Source organism: Schistosoma haematobium, chromosome ZW, assembly GCF_000699445.3.
Source record: "Schistosoma haematobium chromosome ZW, whole genome shotgun sequence".
NCBI classification, from domain to species: Eukaryota; Metazoa; Platyhelminthes; class Trematoda; order Strigeidida; family Schistosomatidae; genus Schistosoma; species Schistosoma haematobium.
In genome coordinates, this window is record NC_067195.1 from 12,684,111 (window position 1) to 12,707,317 (window position 23,207).

Consider the following 23,207-nt stretch of genomic DNA (forward strand, 5'->3'; position numbering starts at 1 on the left):
AGCATAGGTACTCTAAAAATTTCTTTAAGTGGTGTCTACCAATCCAATATACTGTCAAAGTACCAACACTGGAGACCAAGAGTGACAGATTTCCTAAACTATTACGAGAAATCTGAAATTCTTTTTTATAGACATCGTCGCTTACGGGCCAACATATTCAAATGATTCCATTCTATGTATTCTCAATTACAGAACAGGGAGAGAAAGCGAATTCAAAGTAATCTGCAAAATAAATTATACCAGTTGCGAGAAATACTACATTTAACACATTGGATATATCCTTTATTTATGCATACATAAACATATGTTAGCAATGAGATGACACGATGCACTGTCTCTTATATCCATGCATATAGTCAACCGTGAATATGAATCCGATTGGAGATACGTCGAAATTTCGTATTGGAAGTACTATTAGAATGCCGGGATTGGCATGTTGTTAAGATCAGTCACCAACCACCAGGCATATTGACATTGACCCAATCCATGCACTCATACAGGAGATCCCAGTCAGCAAATTTAGTCCGTCTGAACCCAGTAATAAGTAAAGATAACTTACCCAAGACATCCGATTACAAAGAAAATCGTCATAGCGTGCTCATATAATATTGACTGGGAAACTTACTTCCACGTGAATTAGTCTCTGAAGATGGATAAAAATGAATGCACTGTAATTAAATCACTTAGCTTGTCCATCTAAACTGCAAATTTTCTCTATCATATTAAAACTAATCAATGATTTACATATCTAGTGACTCAGTTACATTCACCCCTGAATATATTGAGTTGCAATATTTCATTTGTGTGTATTTTTCATTCTGGCTTTCTGATGCATTATTCTCAATGTTTAGTAATTTTCAGTATTGTTGATACCAGTACATTGTTTCGACTCTCTTGTCATTAATCTTGTAAATCTCATTTCATTGTACTAATGTGTTATGACAACATGGACTAACACACATGTATGCCAATCTCTACGTTGATTATATCTAACTGATGCATACCTAAAAGAATTGAATTTACAGAATAAATTATCCATTAACAACTGTCAGCTTTGATACCACAAACTTATATGCCTTTTTGGCTTTACAATTTTAATTCTCATTTTGACGCGGCAAACCCATTTGAATCTAGAAAGTTACATATTCTCTGTATCGAAGTATTATTTGGTTAGTCAACCATATATGCTAATCCTTTGTGTAATAAAATGCCTTTTCTCTTCGAGACAACAAAATGTTCTCTCGTAAACGACCACGACTCTGTCGAATATACTGTATCCCTTCATGTATCACTTATCTCTTACTTCGTTAATTAATTTATATTATCGCTAGATTTGTACCTGTTGTTGAGGGACACACTCAGGCTCTATTCGTCGAACAAGGAAATAGCATGACTTTAACCATCCTTCTTTTAAATTTCACAAGCAGTAACTACATGGATACTCCACATTCTCTTCAGCAAAATTTGGGATAAAGAACAAGTACCAACAGACTGGAAAGGACACCTGATCAAGATATCAAAGAAAGGCGATCTCAGCAAGTGTGAGAACTAGAGAGGCATCATTCTTCTCTCAATACCAGGAAAAGTCTTCAACAGGGTATTGTTAGACAGAATGAAGGACTCTGTATACTCCCAATTTTGAGACCAACAAACTGGATTCCGTAAATACCGATCGTGTACAGACCAAATCGCAACACTACGGATCATTGTGGGACAATCAATTAAATGGGATTCATCGCTCTACATCAACTTCATTGACTACGAAAAAGCATTTGATAGCGTGGATAGAACAACACTATGGAAGCTTCTTTGATACTACGGCGTGCCTCAGAAGATAGTCAATATCATACAGAATTCATATGATGGACTAAACTGCAAAATCGTACAAGGAGGACAGGTCACAAACTCGTTCGAAGTAAAGACCGGTGTCAGGCGAGGTTGCTTACTCCCACCCTTTCTCTTTCTCCTGGTGATCGACTGGATCATGAAGACGTCAACATCTGAAGGGAAGCACGGGATAGAGTAGATATCTAGGATGCAGTTGGACGATCTAGACTTCGCAGATGATCTGGCTCTTCGATCGCACACACAGCAACAAATGAAGGAGGAGACGACCAGTGTAGCAACAGCAGTAGGTCTCAACATAGACAAAGGAGAAAGCAAAATTCTCCGATACAACACAGCATGCACTAATGCAATCACAATTGACGGAGAAGACTTGGAAGATGTAAAAACCTTTACATATTTGTGCAGCATCATTGATGAACAGGGTGGGTCTGATGCAGATGTGAAGGCGCGGATTGGCAAAGCATGATCAGTATATTTACAACTGAAGGACATCTGGAGCTCAAAGCAACTGTCAACCAACACCAAGGTCAGAATTTTCAATACACTTCTGATTACATGTTAGTCTTTAAGCGTTCCAGTCACAAATATACAATATTGACTCAAATCGGTAACTCAGTTTTCAGTTATTATTCTCTCCTGCATGTGAGAATTACATGTAGTTCTTTAGCGGCATACCAGCATTCCTACAGTCCACTGGTTATCAACAAAAAGTGCCGTTCTTGTTGTCAATATATCTCTTTTATGTAAATGCAAAGCGGACTGAAAGTTCTGTAAGAATTTAGAAGATAGACGAGCTTAAAACAACCTTGACGTGTTTTAGTCAGTAGTTAGCCTACTAAAAATTAGCTTTTGTAAATGAATAGTTTATGGAAAAAGATAAATAGTATTATAAAGTGTAATGAGATATTACGTAATTAGTGAATGCATCAAAGTTTACTAAAGGCTGTCTTGTCTATAAATTGAAAATAATAACGACATGAGTATCCATTTATATGCATATAGATTATTCGTTTTCTCAAACCATTATACGGACACAAATAGATTTTTGGAAGTTCCCATGATCCTGGTTACGGTTAGGGATTAACCATCAAATCTAAGATTAAGTGTTTAAGAACAGAGTTTACTTCAGTGTTATACACAATCCAAACATAAATATTTCAATGTTTTATTCACTTAACACCTTTAGTTGGAATTACCCAGTTCTTCTCTGTCTTTTTAACTTTGTGAGCACTATTTCAGCTGCTCACTTATTGGATACTTCATAGATTTCATTCACCATAGCACCTCATGAAATGATTAGAAAGTCGTTCTCTCTTTTGTGACCATCCCTTTCCTATAATTTATTCTTTAATAACCGTTTCGTTTCCATTGTTTACACAAACGCTTGTCGAATGATAGCTACAGCGAGATATTTTCACAATCGATTGGTGGAGTAATATTGACCTATCAAACAAATTATTGATGTAGTTAACACGATGTGGGGAAGTGTAGGAATGCTGAATTCCTGCATTTTACCGAGGCAGAGACGTAACAATATTAACAAGTAAAGTGATTAAATTTGATAGAAATGAAATGTAATATTGAGAACATCCATAGTCTAGGAAGTTATCAAACACAGTATTGACTTGACTGATTAACGTAAAAACAATGAGCGGTTGCCACGTTTCTGATCATCATTTTTGTTCTATTCTCGTAAAAATCAACTTTTAACTACCATCTTAAACAACTATACAAAGTTTTTTCTACTGATTGTTTTATGTAATAAAATCCATTCATTTTTAAGTGTATCGCAATAACCTACTAGATGTTTTCTCGATTCTTATAGGTTTATCCGTTCGCTATACTTTTTCCAAAATTTCTTTTACAAATAATAGACCTTAAATATTTTTTACCAAAAGTAAACAGAAGAAAAACTTGATTTTGGTGTGATAAAGCTTAACATCCACTCTGCATTATATAGACCAAGTCGTGTGAAGACAACCGCATTGTCACATTTTATTACAATCATTGTTATTAGTTTTACTATTATTACAATGCATTTTTCTCTTATCTTTTATACTCACCATGTCTACACTATGTATGTGCTTAGTTTAACAACTTAAATAAGCTAAACAATAGGAAATGAGGTCATTTTTAAAGAAAATTACAATAGTAACATTTTGTGTTATTATTGTTATAATGTTTTCGCATGTGTGTCGACGAGTCTTCATAACATGACTAAAGAAATATGAAGTCACTATTAGGTTACGAGTATTTGATCATAAGTAATGTTATCTTAACAACGTAGACTGAGTAATATTAGTAGCAAATTAGTTGATAAGAAAATAAACCTGCATATTCGGTTGTGGTACTTAGAATATCTTTTAGAAAAGCCCAAACACTACGTAGCTTGATATGTAATGTGCTGGGTACAGGAATTTGAAAAGGTTGGAAGAAAGTTTGAGATATCCAAAACACAAGACATGGAACCAGTTTATGAAGAAGTCGAAGTCTACGGGTAAGAACCATGCCAATAGATACAAACCTCTTCATTTGATTCCATGGGATAATGATTATTTATGATTGAAAACATTAAGTAACGTATCATGCCACGGTGATCATGTGGCTACTTAAGTTTTGGAAATAATGCTAAAATCTTATTGGTAACTGTTACCACAAATGCTTTTATTTTAATTCAGTTTTTTCCTCTTCTCTGGGTGATTATCAAAACTTTTACCTGATTTCCTGTATGCTTGCTAGTCATGCTTTCGATTTTAATTTGTCCTACTTGAATATTAAGTTCCTTCTACACTTTGTCTTCTTCCTGTGTTAACGCCATAAGTTTTGTGTGCCAGCTGTTCTTATCAAGTCTGTAATAAAAGTGTTTTTATTAAAGTAGCTCAACTGTTCCTCAGTTCGTGTGTATCGTAGGCCGACAGTAAACCTCAATAGACATAATCGTTCTTGTTATAATTTAACAATATCTCAAAATCAGTTTAATGTGTTACGTTCACTATTTATAAGGTTATCTTCGCTTAAACGTTCAACTTTGTACCATTTTCTATACGTTTGTGAAATCTTTCATTTTCATTCAGTTTTTCTTAACCATATTTTTGCATTTAACTTTCCGTTACTAATATACATATATATACTGTTAGTTTTCTCTTTCGTTGAGCTAGTAGGAAGTGTAATAAGAATCTAGAGTGCAAACACTCGTGACAGGCTTGATATTGTATCCGACTTTGAGGTTTCAAACAATAAACTACCATTGATCATACATATATTGGAAGGAGGGAAGCACTTGGAGTCCGTTTCGTCCAAGTATGGGACTTCAAAACAGTGCTCATCCACAATTTCAATGAATAGAGTGGGGATGCGCAACATCATGAACTGATCGAAATTAAAAATGTTAACCATTTGACACCAACTCACTGTTTTAAATGTTGACCGCGAATTCTGAACGTCATGTGTTTAATTCCTGGTAAATTTGTGCGTGCGAACTTCTTTCGAGATTCGTAGCAGATCCAAACATTTGTTCACTTCCCACTTTTCAGTGGTTACCTTACAAAGATCAATCCTTTACGTAAACTATAACATTCAAACTGTTGTTCACTGTCTTCATTTTTATATACATATTATAGGGAGAAATCAATTGCCGACAAATATTAAACAGCAACCAGTCGACATACCATTATGTCCAAAAGGTTGGATATCATTCAGAGAGAATTGTTACTGGTTACCGTCGATACACAAAAGAATGAGTTGGCCAAACGCAGAACGTGTCTGTCAAGAAAAGGCCAGTTACTTTGTAAACCACCGATCATTAAACAATGGTCATCTGGCTTCTGTCCATTCTCCAGAAGAATTACAATTTCTAATTAACCTATCATTATCATCATCATTCTGGATTGGTTTGAAAGCCTTTTGTGAGCTTATTTTTCTCTTTCAAAATTTATGTTTGTAATCACAAATCTAACCTTATCTTAAATACTTGGGATGTTTGTGTGTGTATAAATACGGATAAGAACAATCATCAGTTTCTCATGATTATCTGGCTGGCAAGTATCTGGTTCATTTCATCTCTTTTAAATACAAAGGCATCCTACTGCAGTTGGTATTTTTTTAAAAAAAAAAAAAAAAACTAGTCTATTTCTACTAGATACTAGTATATATATATTGATGATAAGAGCGTAAAATGTCTCGATAGACTAGAATATTATCAAAGAGTAACACTTCGTCGATCCCCTTATAAGTGACCCTAACACTAATAGTTTGGAGGGGATGTGAAGGTTGTTGAAAAACTGTTTCAGGAAAAAATGACATCTTAGTGGTATATATACAAAACAAAGCAGCTCATTCTGAATCTAGAGGAAAGTTTATTGTTGATTATAAAAAATTTATAAACAGTTCCAGTCTAAACCTATCTTTTACATCTAACTATATTTTCATCTTCATAGTTAGAGTATAACTGATTTCTATTTCATAGTATGTATCACGGACCACTGTTAGTTAGACAATCACTGAAGATCAGTAAGTACTGGTAACCTCTCTCATCCCAGCATGAGACTCCTAAGCAGTGTGCATCCGTGACCCTGTTAGGGACTGACCCTAGGACCTTCAAGTGCGAAGACGAGTGCTTCTAGTCCACTGAGTCGGCATACACTAATTTACATCCCAAAGTTCAATCATTGTTTTCGGTTGTTTACTGATTCACAATCGGCATTTCTTTTTCAATTTTTTCTTGTATGTTAATTTACGACTCAATCAGTGCAACAATATTTAATTGTTTTAACTGAGATGGACAAAATTTGTGGTTTTGGTGGAGTTAGGTTCTGCATATATATATATATATATATATATATATATATATATATATATATATATATATATATATTCAGCAAACGATAACACGACCAACGTCGACATAAACCAACCAATCAGAATCCAGGTTGAAAGAATAAACTGTTAAAGTTTTATTGTTTAACTTTATCTTTTGGTTACATTTTTTATTATGGATTAGTTAGCCAGAGAATAACACAGTGTTGGTGTAAGTGTTTATTTTTCTTAACTTCAATACTTTAACTATACCGGATGAACTAAAAAATGTTAGATATTGGACATATATGGAGCACTGAGTTGCAGATATGCCGCAAATCCACGTAAAAATAGCCTATTCCATTCCTCTTAAACAGTAAAATGTATATGTGTGTATGCGATGCTGTACTGCAGTAAATCACAGATAAAGACAAACATTTTGTCTTCCTGTTTATTTTGGGCTTAATTTGTATTGATGGAACTGGTAAAAGTATTTTTTATTTATAATCGTAGAAAGCTGAGACAAGTTGAATATTGTTATACATACTACAATCCAATTTGAACCTCCTGTGGCTATTTTTTTCAATTACTTTGTAATTGAACGGAAACACTTAAAGCTGAGTAGTGAGAAACTCTTTTTGATGAATGGTGTATACACATTACTATAGAGTTTACCTGTACTGTGTAAGTTTTTAGTGGTTCTATCATCTAGAATTCTTGTACGGTAATCACTTTCTGGGTTACGTATTTCTACACTTGTCCAGTGTACAATAATATCCTTGACAGAATGTTAATTGGAGAAACTTAGTTGTCAACTATATTGGTGTATTGTCTTTTTCCTATCTCTTTATATTCATCCCCGCATACCTCTCTGTCTTCTTAAACCCTATCAACAGATTCCGGTATTAAACCTACATCTTCGTTGAATTTAGTATGGAGTGATGGTTCAGTTATGGACTTCTCTGTATTTCCTTCAACCGATACTTCTACCACATTGAATGAACTAGAGAATCCTGAAAATTGTATCTCAGTCACTGATAGACATCACCATTATTCATGGGATATTAATGATTGTATGGAGGAAAAAAGTTTTATTTGCCAGTTGTCTAAACTGGATCTGTTACTACAACAACAGCAACGGCAAACTACTGTTATGGATGATAGACGAGGTAAACGTGTATGTTTGTATGTACTTGTGCTTATACATCTACGTTGATCGTGACTGACTGACCTATGGATTTCAGATAAGCCTTGTCACAAAACACTTACAGACATATAACATTAATCCTTGTCATTGTATAGGCGTAATATTTTGTTTTCACTTGTAAAAAAGTCGAGATATTTACTCATGTAAGTTTGCACTTACGAAGCTGAAAATCAGTGCCCATTATCTTATAAACTTAAATCATGCATCAAAAAGTATTTAAACTATAAACTCATTATGATGATCATCACCGATGTGTGTACATGTAGACTCATTTTATTTTATGTAAGGTAGTTAACTCAAAATAGTCATTTTTCATACTCGGTATGAAGGTGACATTTTATAAATACCAGTATTATTTATTATACTCAGTTGTCCTATTCAAAATTAGGACTCAATAACACAAAATGGCAATCGCGTTCATCTCTATCCTCATCGAATCTCTAACCTCATTCTTCTAACATAAACTAGCTTAGATCGACTCGTGACTTCAACTGTGAAATACTAAGATAGTTTATTACTGCTTCGACTAATAATATACACGGGTATTTTTAAGGAAATCTTCAGGTATCTTTGAAAACTAATAACTAAATATATGAGTTCTAAGGCATTAGATCCAAACTTTCATATGCAACTTGTTATAAAAATGTCGATTTTAGTCTTGACGTTGAAGACTGGTTCGGGCTTCATTTTTCTTAGGAATTGTATTCCAGTCAGCCGAACACAACATAGAACCTGGAACATATGGCCTTCCATTCAAGTTGCTACTCCACCTCATCGCAGCGAGATACCAGAGTTTGCCGTATATAGTGACAGTATTAGTGATAATGAAGCAGACTAAGCATAGAAGAACATATTCGAAAAGAAACTGTACATGTTATGCATTTCTTAATCAACAAGTTTATTTATGATTAACAATGTATGTATAAAGGTACTTTTTTTACTCTTAAATTTAACACAGAAATCAAATCGCCGCTGACTACTACTACTACTATTACTACAACTTGTACCGAAAAATCATTCCCAATACGTAGTAAAGTTGGTCCATATTGTTATAGTGGATTGTTGAATGATGCAATAGATTGGAGCAATGCTGAATCAATTTGTCGTAATATGCACGCTAATGCACATCTTGTCTCAATTCATTCACATGCTGAATTAAATGAAATTGTAAGTATCATTGTTTAGTAATTATACGTTAATTACTGTTACGTATACCAGTGTGGATTTGAAGAAAAAACACTTGGGCAACCTGTTGACATATTTACTGATTTCGAGGGTGTATCTTTGATGAAAGTTAGGGGCAGGTAAACCAAAACAATATCAGTTCATGAAATTATTAACTACAGGTCTAAACCACTATACAGGTAGATTCAAACTACCTGGTTGGGATCCGCGCGACTGTCATTAGTAATAGTTGAAGATACTGACTGATATGGCTCAGATTTCTTCACTCTTCGTCCTAAAATACTTTGCTATTTATTTTGAGAATTAGTTCTTTCTCAAATTATATTGTTTATGCTTGTTTTTTTCTCACACCACTGCTACTATTATTACTTTTACTATTCCGGGATTCATCTGAATGGTTTCATCTCTTTCTGTTGATATACATGTGACAACTGGAATCGAGGCAGCTATATATTAATAGTTTCTACATTACTAATGATTGGTTAGATTGACCAAGTGAACTAAATACATAATTCCAATAGTTCCAAGTTCGGAAAATAGTATTGATTTTTACCCTCATCGATTTGTAATCTGGTTATTTGACCAATCATAATTGGTATATGTTAATAGATTCCGGTTGATCAGTTACAAAATTTTAGTTATTAAACATCAAGAAACAATATTTTGCTAGATTAATTTGAAGGTTGTAGTCTTTGAATGTTCTTTGTTGATATTTATTTGTCAGAAAACACCCGACTAATACGAGTGCATTCATAATTCACATATTTTGATCAATAGTCAACAAATGGTTCTATTTTTAACATCATCCTACAGGTAATCTGTTATAACTTGTGTCCTGTGTGACCTGTTAATGTATAACGTAATGATATCACCAATTAAAGAACAGAAAATTATTGACCGGACCAATGATGCATAAAACCCGTACGAGTAGTCTAGAGTCCTTATCGGTCCTGCTTTGCGCCTAACCCAGCCAGTTACGTCCAGAACACGAATCTCAGCCTTTGCAATATGAATAATTTATTTCAAACATACGGGGTTTATATACTAACCAGACAGACCACATCGTACAAATAAAATAGGAAACAACATTTGTACAAGAATGAGTCAAATGTGGCTGTGAATGTGGGAGGTAGTAATCGATAGACAGGGCATAACTCAAGAATGGTAGATCGTATAATAATAGTTCATAGTCCAAAATAAAGCTTATGATAAGAGGAACACGAATATGAATAGTTAAGTTATTTATCAATCCTACGATAAAAATATACACGTAGTATTGGTCCATAAATGGATCCCAAAAGTTACCATTCATTATTCACATCGCGATATAACATAATCCATTTAGACAATCGAGATTACAACCAGCCCTTCATTTTTAACATTTCTGATACTAACCTATTAATCGACAGTCTTATCTGCGTCCTCATGTAATTTCCATATGGTTTCGGTTTTAATCCTGTTTTTAAGTACCCTGATATATCCTGACCCATTCGTTTAAATCCCTCATCAAACAGCGGATTACACGATCTCTAGTCTTAAAGATGAACCGAAGTGCCGTTCTTTATACATACATTTTACCGTTGTTCCTGAAAGCAAACAAGTTTTTCAATGTAAGACAAATGTATCTTTACAGTTAGTCATGCTACTTGTACGTAGTCTTTGCTTTTTATTACAATTGTTCATACTGACACGAAAATATATCCCCTGTTTAGACTGAAATTATCCATCTAGATTCACAATCAATGCGCACTACCTGGATTGGATTGTATGAATCAAACTTTGCTTACAAATGGTCTGATCAAACTGATATTAATTATATACCAGTTTCAGCTGACATCAGTAAAGAGTCGAGACATTACGTGCAAGATTGTTTTGTGCTGGATTCAGGTTTGTTTTATTTATTACGATAAAAAAAATCAAACTAAATATGTATGGGGGCTTTCAAATATTATTGAACTTGATAGTTTATTTTAAAGACTGACGTTGACTGGACAGTTATTGGGAAGCTAACAGATACCGGATAACTACGAAGTCCTAGCATAGAACTACTTATAAAAACCTTACCTGGGATCGAACCCAGGGACCTCAGCCCACTCAGTAAGCGCTTAATGTTTGAGCCATTGAGTTGAAACAGCGGTTTACATTTCTAATTTCTATTAATTCGTGGTATTATCCATTCATCTTCTCCAATGAGGTCGGAGATATGCTTTGCTGAGTAGCCTTATACTAGGGGGAAATATCTGCTCAGCCCTTCTTGGTTTCCAACAGTTGTCAGTTTATAATGTAAACTATGGAACTGAAGTTATGTTTAAATCAGTACTAATATTTTCATTTATTGGTGGCGTGATTTCTATCCGTTTATTTTAAGTAACGAAATTAACGTAAGAAGTTCAGTAAACTTTAATAAATCGCAAAGTTAATTTTTTCTATAGCGCACTGCTGTCAATTGTGTGTACAATAACAACTAGGGATTATTGTTGTTCATTCATATTGATAAAATTGGACAGGTATGTGGTCCTATGATTATTAATGATTGTTATACTATCACACCGATTGTTTAAAGCTGGATATGTGCTCTAGTAAACCGCAAAATCTCAATTATCTAAGTAGTGCACTTACCACAGTACTTAGTAGTTCTTTTGTTCTTTTTTCTATGAAGCGATATGATCACACAGCTCATGAGTTGTATCAAATTACGAAGAAATCGATAGTGACATTTAATGTTTTATGTAGGTTCCTTAACTCAGACGATGTTATGTCAACTTGTCCTCGATTTTGATTGGTTATTGTTGGCCTATAAGCTGTCACTATCTCCCTGTTTATTTTCATTGTATCTCCCTCTGATCTGATTCTTGGTCCTATATCTGTTCATGACTTTTATGACTGGCTAATAAATTGGATCGATTGATTGCTAATTGATCTGATAGTTTAAAGGTCAGCAATAACCAATCAGGATCGAGATTGTCATGACAAGTTGAGAGTCGTATATGTAGAAATGTGAATTTTCTCATCGACTTGAAGTTTGTGCTGATGATGTTGTTTAGAAAAACAATTAAAGATCCACAGTGAAAAATATTCAGCTCAGAGAACGAAATTCTACTAAAAATAATGAGAATATTCCCAGTTCGAGATCAGTCTCCATCTGTTCAAACAATTACAGTTACCTAAGATGGATTAAAAGTGAAACGATCTAGCATCCCTAACGAAATACTACTTGGCTTAGTTTTCTCATAACAACTTGCTATAAGCCTTAGATCTGAATGTTAATATTTTTATGAAAAAAAGTTCAGTTAGTTGGTGGATTTTTCCATCAAACTTCTAAATAACATGAACAAGGTTGTAAATAGACACTGTTACACGTATATCTGTTTCACGTTAACTAAAGAACGTTTTCTCTTCCTATTATTCTAATAGTTAATTCATCAATAAACTGGAAAGCTATGCCATGTAAGAAACCGTCTTTGAGTTTTATATGTAGATTGAATTTGAATCCATCTACAACGATATTACATCCAACTACATTTGATTCATTAATATACCCAACATGTCCTCCTGGTTTCCGATTCCATGGGGACCGTTGCTTCCAAGTAAATTATTATTATGTTATATTTATCTTTTATCTACACATAAAGTAATCCTGTTTATAGTGTGCACCAACTAGTCATTGATTACTAAACAACATTATACTCAATATTGATTGAATTTTAGTTATTAAGTTTAAATGTGATCGATAGTTGACATGTCTGAACATTGTTTGCACTACATTCTCACTGGCTGGTAGTGACTGACAGTAAGCCCTATGGCTTACTGTTGGTGCTCATCCATTAAGCCTACTTTGATTGTTTAGCGAAATAATGCTCCGTGTGTTCTGAACACTTTGTTATTTTGTATTCCAACAAGAGACGTAACCACTAACTGATTGGGGCCGCAAATTGAACGAAAGTGATCGATCCTATCTAAGATTCCAGATATATGCTGCTAGGGTGAGGCGACTAGCACAAAATCCAGTCGCAGAGTTCCTTGTAGACTGCCCCCAGAACCTTCAATATCTAAAGCTTAATTGGGTAATATCTCGAGTGAGCGTTTTTTCCGCAATGCTCCTCTAACGTTACAGTCATACCCATAATCTTCGATTCTTGTACAGTGAATGACCATTTCTCCAACTGGGAAAAATTCCGCCTTGTTGCATGCAATGGAATTTTAGGAAGTAGCAGACGAATATAATGGTAGGTCACCCAGCATGTATGTACATCGTCGGTTACACACATAAGTGAAACCATGCATATACACACATATACAAATTAGACACTTCAATGTTGTTTGTACAGGTAAATTGGTATATCCGAAATCCCAGAGTATTATTATAAATATTGTTATAATTATTTAATCATATCACTGTCATCACTGTGTTATGTTTTGTTGTAAACAATGTTCTATTTTTCTATTTTTCTGTTCTGCTTACTGGAAATGAAATGTGGGAAGTTTTTGAGTTCGTTTGATTCTTTTTTACTAGATATAAACATTAGAATTAAAACATTTCATGCAATGAATGTATTGATCAACAATTTGTCTGGTTAGGGTTATGATAACGTTAATAATGTTATTTTAGTGTTATGTAAATGATCGTGATCCCGTATTCATTCAGTTGTGGGGCTGGTACTCTTACTTATCGGATATTGCTACGTGTTTATTTATGTTGTACTATGCTGTTCTACACTACATAGTATTATGATATACGGTTCAGTAATCATTACAACACAAATGAGCATATACGTGAGTTAAAACATGTTGTTTAGGTGAAAAACACAATCGCGTATTTTATAAGCATTATTCCATTAAATCAAGAATACGGCTTCTTTGAAAACACAACCACGTATCGATGATATCAGTCAATATTCATGCAGATAAACAACATAATACTTCAAGGATATTTAAAACACAAATAGTATGGTTTTAACGTAATTGCATTCCTATTTGTAGGCTAAAATATCGATTGTTTCATCCGATGGTTTTATTTTCTGATTACCAGTCACGTGAATGATCATGCTGTTACAGTTTATTTGATGTTAGGTTAGTGAACCCATTCACTGACTAGTTTGTATATACATCTGCATTATACAGAATGGTTGTCCAAGGCCTCAAAATCACTGAAGCAAATATCTACAACCGTAATACTTGACGATAAATGTTTTAAATCTGTAAAACAGATATTATTGCTCAGTTCTTGATAATGCAACTCGAACTTAGCTATCAGACACAAAGATGATGGCCTTCATGTTCATACAGTGTACATGCTTCACTTCGTTCTATAATATTTGGACATGGCGGGGTTGTAGAAGGTTACATTTTAGTTATCCATTCGATGCTTGAAAGAGGAAGTAAGTAGAAAATCCTCATTTACCTTACATTTTCTTCAAATTGACACTTGGCAGCAAGGTTTACTTTCAGTCTTGTGGCAACTGACACTCCCTGTGTGATTCACATTCACTTCATTAAGTGTGAGATGTGACTTGTAAGTTATTTTGACCTCCACTGTAGTTAGTAACTTTGAATGATGTGGTTCAAAATCGTTTGCGATGGTGCAGTTGCATTCATTCTTTGTCTTCACCGAGATTACAAGCTTGTGAATTCCTCATGACTTTTTCCTTCTTTATTTTACTAATTTATCTTTTCCTGAATCGTATCTTTGATGTCTAATCCTTTTTATTGCTATTGATACTGTTACTAACTCTACTATTTAAGATTTGACTTGATAATTTCATGTTTCTCTGCTAATGAAGTATGGCAACATATGTAATAGGCTCTATGTCGCGATTGACTGACTGACCGCTACTAATCTCTTGTAGAGGTGTAATGTATTTACAGTCGAGTGGTGACTTTGCAGTAACCGCTGTCATATTTGTCTAATCCTTAGTATATATATATAATCACAATTTTTTCAAACTTCTCTGTACATAGTTGATAACAGACAAATTTACGTGGAGTGAAGCCAATGACAATTGTCATCATATTGTAAAGCCATATGCAAATTACAATGGATCCTTAGCCCGTATCGACAATGAACTTGATCAGCGTAAGAAAAAAAATGTATTTTTTACGTACCAATTATTATTTTTACTATTATGGATATTTTGTTTCGTAGGTGGAATGGTGTACTGGTGTGATGGTAATGTTTGTATGGTGACTTGAAACTCATTACTTCCAGTCACGGGCTTCCAGGATGGAAGTCGGCTTTGTTCTTGCATATATAGGCTTCCTGCCGGTCCCAAGCCCGGATAGAGAAGGAGGTTTAGGCATGTGGTCAGCAGCCCATATGCCATAAAAAACAACTTCGCTAAAGTAATCGCCGACTAGAAAAAGTCATTTACAGCATTAAACTATACGTTGGGAGTTGATTTATCTTCATTTTGGAAGAATTATGACGCCTCACGGTGAAAGTTGAGATTCTTTGAAACCCTCAAATCCGGTTTACATTCTAACAACCAGAACAACGATTAATGTAGGTACATAAAATGTCCAGACAATCTCGAAGACCAGGAGGACCATTCAAATAGCTTCGGAAAGGAGAAGCTGCAAGTTACAGGTTCTCGGAATAAGTGAAACCCTTTGAACCCAAGCTAGGAAGAAAAGGATAGATTTGGGAGAGATGCTGCTGTACTCTGTTTACGAGAAAGAAAGTGCTCCGCATACAAAAGTAGTTGCAAGGAAACACGTAAAGCAGTTATAGGATGGGAATCTCATGAATGCGGAATCATCAAAGCATCCTTCAAAAAAAAAGAAGAAAGGGATCAGAATAAACTTTACGCAGTGCGATGCACACAGCAGTGATAGCAATGAAGACAACACCATATTCATAATACACTATTGTCGGTCGTAGAGACATACCCAGGAAAGGACCTGACTATCCTGATGAGAGACCTATACGTCAAAGTCGGAATAGACATTTGGTATGAAGATATCATGGGACGACATGGACTGACTGGGAGAAAGGAATGAAAATGATGAGAGATTTGTAAATTTATTTGCCTTTAACAGAATGGTTTTCTATCACACTTTATTCCCCCATAAACGCATACACAAATCTACACAGGTCTCACAGAATCACACCACAGGAAACCAGACCGATCATATATGTATCACTAAAAAATCAATGTAAGACGAGAATTAAGTGAGGGGCTGGAATAGCTTCAGATTACCACCTGGTTATGTCCAAGATAAAAATGAATCTAAAGAAGCACTGAGCAACTTGAGAAAAATCATTAAAGAAGTTTAGTACAGCCTTTATTCGAGATACTGACAAACTCGATAAATTCAAGATAATTCCCAACTATAGGTTCCAAGCCTTACAAGATCTACTGGAAGAAGACACTACTATGGAGGACAAATGGAAAGGGATCAAAGAAGTACCAATTTCAACGTGTTATGTGCTGAGTCGCAAGAAACATCGTCATAAGGAATGTATATTTATCAAAACCCTGGACCATGATTCAAGAAAGGAAGAATAAGAAAGCAATTAACAACAGCCGAACAATATAGGATCACGTTTTATCCTCTTTGGGACTTGCCTGCTGGATATATCGGGATTCGAATGTTGATATTTACTTTGGGACCCAAAACAAATTCTTATCAATTTAAACACTAACGTGTTTTTCACTGAGCTATTTAGTTCTCGAGAGAGTTACCTAATTGTACATTTCTTACTTTAAATGAAAAAGTCATCGATTAAAGGTATATCTCAAGCACATGTTTTGTTTAATGGATACCGTAATATTCATTAACGAACTTACATTAAACGACTTTCCTAAACACCAGCTCAATGTTCCGAATAATTTGCTTAATTTAAAGTGTTATTAAATTTGAGAGAGTTTTTAACTGTGCTTCTTGTCTTAATATGTATATTGATATTTATTTTGTTGTGTATTGTTTTGACCGTCGGCCGAGTTGATCAATAACCGAGTGAAATCGATTATTGAAAAAAAATTAGAATATGACATAGGTAAAAAGTAAACACATTTAGAAATTAATAAAGCAATAATTCCAGAATATTATGGATTTTGTAACATACGAGGTCAATGTACGCCTTAAAATATTGTTTCGTCTTATCTCTTACGGTATCAATACATTGTTCGCCTACTTGAGCACTCTGAAATTCTATACTATAAAATAATAATGTGCTTATTAGTGATTAACTTTGGTAATTCCTGAAATACAAATGAGAAACCATGACCATTGAAGTTCTGTCATGTCGAGTATGACATAAATATCAGAAACATCAATCGACAACTGTCGCGTAATATCATGAATTGACGAAAGTTGAGAATTTAAACCTTTGATTATCGATTAATTGTTATGAAGTTTGATCACTTGTGACAAGATCTTAGGTTCGTGTATTCGATCCCCAGTAGAGTCGTGGATAGGCCATTTTAGTATGAAATAGTTGTCTACTGCTTTCTAGTTTTTATTATTTGTTTGTGATATTTAACTACGAAATTTTACAACTTCTACACCTCCCTGTAAATGATTACCTATTAATTTAATAGGGCTTTAAAGAACATTTCATCTTATCTCTAATAAGACATTTATTTATTGATTATCAAATAAATTATGTCATTGCACAGTGTACAATAAACTGTTGAATGTCCGATCATGAACGTTAATATTTATATTGCTGTATACTAAATGTCCTCCCATCTAATAGAATCTATGGTAACTTCCATGTGATACATTTGTATTTCACGTTAACTAATATTTGGTAAAACTATCAGTACATCATTTAGCACTGAAACGAATTTTACTTAATCTCTTGTCTAAACTATGATTATCTATTTCGTAGCCTGAATTTTGTATCGCTTTCAATCATTGAGCTATCGGATGAATAGTATGGGGTGTTCCACAATTGTACAGCCAATTATATATATATATATATATATATATATATATATATATATATATATATATATATATATATAGAGAGAGAGAGAGAGAGAGAGAGACTTGAAGTGAACCAACCCTGCTTTATTGATTTGGTCATTCTACAGAGTTTAATCTGAATTCCAACTCACTAAAAGAAATTTAATATTCTTTTGAATAGCTATCAGTCATTCACTAGTTGAAGTAAAAATTTATTCCATGATGAAACATTCTAAAAATGTAGCAAAGGGAAAAAATAGGCGTTTTGATTTTCACTTGATAGGTGTATATGATAAAAGTTTGATGTTTATTTTTAATGAACCAGTTTAAAGTGTTTCTTATGAATAATTTTTTTCTGGGATGGGTCTATTGCAATGAGTATCTTATACTGCGACTGTGAATAATAGTTTCGATAGTTTACAAGTTTTGCTTCGAACATCACAACATTCATTATTCACTAGACGACTTAGCCCTCACAACCACTTTCTGTCTGATAGCTATTATATATGAGTCTAATGATTTGTTAATAATATCCATGGTCGAATTAATAAACGTTATATTTCTTGATCGTCTAATCCACTTGCAGATAAACACACTTCTTGCATGCTTGCTCAACCTACTTTGAAAGTAAGTAGACTGCGAAATGATCATGTTACTGTAATTAGCGAGCCAAGTACAATGAATGCATAACACATGTGTATATACATCTATCTTTCTGATCTAGACGTTGGCAGATATAGATGAAGACCTTAACTAGGTCTATAATTGGCTTTATCTAGTTGCGTGCCTTCCTGTGATCTCGGACCTGCTGTTTGCCCCTTAAATAATGTGTGAACACAGACATTTGCTTATGTCTGGATCCACCCAATTTATCAATAAGTTCCCGTCATATGGTTGACCTCCACTGGTAGATGTTGATTATTTTTTGTTTCATAGTTAACAGTGGTAGGATTCAAGACTCCAGTTTCATTCTCCGTATATGCTTATCTTAGTGCAATAGAGGAGACTCGTATATATTTTATTTATTTTGTTCATCTTTCTTGTATTTTTTTTATTTCAGAGTTTCTAGCTAGTCTTCTAGATAATCTTGAACCTGAAAAATCGTCTGCAGTATGGATTGGTTTGTACCGTAATTTATCACATGGTTCTCACAGTTACGATTGGTCAGATGGTAAAAAGCCTCAATTCATCAAGCCAATTATAAGAGATCATCAACTTTCTGTGTATGGTCATACTTTTGTTTCACGACCAACTATTTCAATCAAGTCGAAATCAATGAGTGTATGTCATTTCCTTGGTTCTTTATTCCAATTAATTTATCACTTGTTATTAACCAAATGATGATACGCAACATTCGTTTTTTCCAGTTTTACGTCTCTAGAAAATCTAATCAAATCGTTGCTTGTACTCCTGGTCTCGAACAAAATATAAAGGGTAATAATATATCACTTGATTGCCCAAACTGATATTAGTTGAGTTGGAGTTTTTTTCTAACTACGTAATTGTTCCCACTGACCGAAGTGGATATTTATGGGGAGTGCTATAAAGGTCAAGGCTCCCGACTTTCATTCACCAGTTCTCAGGTTCGGGCCTCATTCCGTTTAATGTGGTTTTGATATCCGGGTGGTATAACTAACTCTTTAAACATTATATATAGCTCCACAGCTAAATGCAGAAATGTGCTCTTGACAATTAAGTTACAAAAATATTATATAGGAATACCTGTAATCTCACATGAGATTTAAATTTAAAGTCTTATAGTTGCTTAAAGTGTCCTGAAACAACTTAGTTTTCGAGATTATATGTCTATTAGCTTTGAATAAAAAAATGTGCTGTTGACCGAACTATGTAGTAACGATTGCAAATCCTAAACGAGTTTGTGCCATTGACACACTTACTGAAAACTGCGAAACCTCAGTCAACTTCTCTTGTTCAAGCTGAAAATATTTAACGAAGTGTTCAGTACTTAAAAACTCAGGTTTTTTTGTTTATCAGGATGTCTATTTTTCGTGTACATCAACTTATTTCACTGTTAAGCATATCAGTAAGTTGAAGAAAGATTACGAAATTATCAACTATTGAATTGTTTCATGAAAGCGTAGATTTCTTGATTCAGATTCGTGGAATGATCATGTTTAGTTGACTGAAGACACGGTTCCAAATCCAGATCAATGAAATACCTGTTTTCGTTCTTTCTTTTCTTCAATGTTATGGGTTTTTTGGATAGATGTTTCTGTTTAAAATTCCCACCCTCCCTCTATCGATATTATTTAATTTCATTTTGATTCAAAAAGATTTACTAGACCGAATTTTTTTATTAAGTTTATATATCACAAGTTGTTTGTTGAAATTTTCCAAGCATAGACAAATTGTTTTTATTCTTTAAAGTTTTATACTCAACACTTGGTATTGTTAACAGCATACTAGCTGACTGATATTAGTGATCATAAGTTTGATCTATTACTCAGTGCAAGAATACTTCAATTTGTACACAAAATAATTAGATATTTTTGGTCATTATGACATATCATTAAGTTGAAGATATATATATATATATATATACTGAGTTATATTCAAAATTCTTATCAAATATATATTACTCGAGTTTTTTGAATGTATCATGTACTTGCACCAGTTCTTATCTGCATTTATATTATTTTTTTATTTATATACATATATACACTTTTTCTTTATGCCAACTAGCTATGCACGTCAATGTTTCGTGCAACGGATCCAAGATTGAATGGAATTTGGCTTCAATGGTCGTGTGATGAACCAATTTATTTAAGTAGTTTATGTCAAGCTTCACCAATTTATCAAAATAGACATGTAAATCAAATGTTGCTCTCTCCGTATCGAACGGAGACATTTTATTGTCCATCGGGTTTCCAGTTGGGCACAACTGGTCTGTTAAAAGTTAAAGGTCAATCAATGGCAAAACTTTCTCAACCTATGTGTTATCGCGTTTTCAATCATGTCGCTAAAATGAACTGGGCTGTAAGTCTTATGTCTGTTTTTTTACAATCTAAGCGTCGTGAATTAACCAACCCATACATTCAAACGATTGAATATCAACTCAGTGATCTAAAGTCTAATCGCTTTACTCAAGATTTGACATTCCTAGTTTCGATCTCTTAGAAGGGTCATGCACGCGTTTTGTTGAGGAGTTCCACAATCCTACAAAATGAGCTATCCAGTTTTTCCCAGTTCTCAGTGGTTGTTCAACTAACATCAGTTCGTGATGTAAGCTGCTAAATGTCATTTTGTATGAGAATAACAGTGTTTCGCACAAATTTACTGCTTTGTTCTGTGATGGAGATGATATTTGCTAAGTGCTAATGTTTTTACTGATTCCGAGTTCTTGGAATAACTAGATAATAAACTAACAATTATGTAGGAACCACTAAACGTTACTCAACGATGCACGAATAATATTGATATAGACTTACATCATGTTCGTAGCAGTTGTACTATTTCGAGTAAAGAACAAAGTAATACACTGAATCTAATGTTTCATCACCATTTTATTCTAACCATCGAATTATGATTACGTCATGAAAGTATCAAGAAAAATGCTAATGTGGTAATAGATAAGACAAATCATAAACAGTATGATTCGAGAAAAGAGAATGAATTCACGTAACTGAATGTATAAAATAATTTTGAAACTCAGTATCTAAAGCGAAGACGAAGAGTGAATTAGTCCATCCCATTCAAACAGATTCTGAATCATGCTACTCAATGTCCTACAAATTCATGAAGCCACAACCAGGTTGTCTAAACCTACTAAGACAGCGCAATTCAATATTTAATGATATGTTGGACTAATGTAATGTTTATCTGCTCCTAGCCGTCTATTCGTTTTATGTACATCAGTAACAAAATGAGCTAGATTCTAGAATAATAAAGTACTAGCAGTATGTGGTGTAATGCGATATATATATCGAATAATTCTCCATATTATGTAAACCGATGAACAGCATTCATTTGGTTATCCGATATATGTAATGATCTGCTAACATACTATTACGATATTTTGTCTCAGTTTTTAATGGTAAGAAACTTAGCTTCAAAAATCCTTGCTAAGAAAAACAAATCAGTAACGATAGAAACAATTTTTTTGTTTTCAAATTCAATCTTGCTTTTCACTTTAGTCAGCAAATATGGCTTGCAAAAATTTAAGCACTCCAACATATAACGTCAGTTTGCTGACGATTGCATCAGTGTTTGAAGCTAGTTTTCTACGTGTATGGCTTAATCAACCATGTGATGTCAGTGGTGGTGGACTGCCAATTAGTGAAGCAGTTTGGACAGCTTTAAAAGTACCAACTACTTGCCCTGGTTGCTATGCAGTAAGTTAGTTGTCTGATGATCATTTGCTTGATGCTCTTGTTTCCTCCTTCCTCTCTCCCCTTTCATTTACTTTGTTTAACTTGCTTGTTTGGAAGCGTTTCGCAAAGATGATAACGTTGCCATTTTCAGAAATTTAGAGACAGTTAAAGGAAATTGGTTGACTTTGATTAATGTCATTTGCATACTGACTACACAAAGCAATCACTCAAGCATTCGTGCTTTTTACAGCTACGAAGTCACACGCTCGAACTCCGTTTCACCTTGTTTAATTCAGTCAACCGGGTGGTTTTGTGGTGTGTGCTACTTACATTGACATAATTAGTATATGATCTTAGTCGTGAACAGAAGCTCTGGCAGCAGAGAGACAAGAGGATCGAACAGTAAAGAATGGAAACAGGATGCAATGTATATGAAAACGCAAGAACAATGAAGTTTGAGTCATTTTGAGACAATCGATGAACATTTTGCAAATTAAGCAGTTATTTTATGATTGTTAGATTTTATTAACAAGTCCTGTAATTTTGTGTTAAATACATTCGATTGTCCCCACCCGTGTTCTGTTCACTACAGTTTCACAATATACCTCACGCTTAACGCTTATCTTCAAGTCAAAAACACAAGTCTGTACTTGGTGAATGAACTAAACTGTGTTAGCGGTTCGGAATGTTAATACTGCTTGTTTCAGTTCGAAATAAATAGGTGCGGAACTTAATGGTTGAACATCTGTCTGGTACTGATGAATAGATCAGATTCTCCATACGGTATTATACCTGAAACTACAATTGAGTAGATATTTATTAGAGAAATTGTACTTATATTTATGTAAAAATCGAATTTATTTTCATGAATACGACTAACATCTTCTAAGCAATCATTTTATCAACAACAATGCTTGTCGAAAGAGGCTGAT

At 34.0% G+C, this 23,207-nt stretch overlaps 1 protein-coding gene across 1 annotated transcript in view; it reads left to right on the top strand.

Annotated features, from left to right (window-relative positions):
• NDE1_1 (NADH:ubiquinone oxidoreductase) overlaps positions 1–23,207 on the top strand; it is a 79,901-nt gene that overhangs the window by 40,559 nt on the left and 16,135 nt on the right. The window contains exons 20-28 of the mRNA XM_035729976.2: positions 5,469–5,753; positions 7,539–7,811; positions 8,808–9,016; positions 10,747–10,921; positions 12,449–12,621; positions 14,993–15,107; positions 19,005–19,225; positions 20,648–20,941; positions 22,099–22,296. Of these exons, the coding sequence (XP_035589337.2) occupies positions 5,469–5,753; positions 7,539–7,811; positions 8,808–9,016; positions 10,747–10,921; positions 12,449–12,621; positions 14,993–15,107; positions 19,005–19,225; positions 20,648–20,941; positions 22,099–22,296 (1,943 nt within the window). The remainder of the gene's footprint in view (positions 1–5,468; positions 5,754–7,538; positions 7,812–8,807; positions 9,017–10,746; positions 10,922–12,448; positions 12,622–14,992; positions 15,108–19,004; positions 19,226–20,647; positions 20,942–22,098; positions 22,297–23,207) is intronic.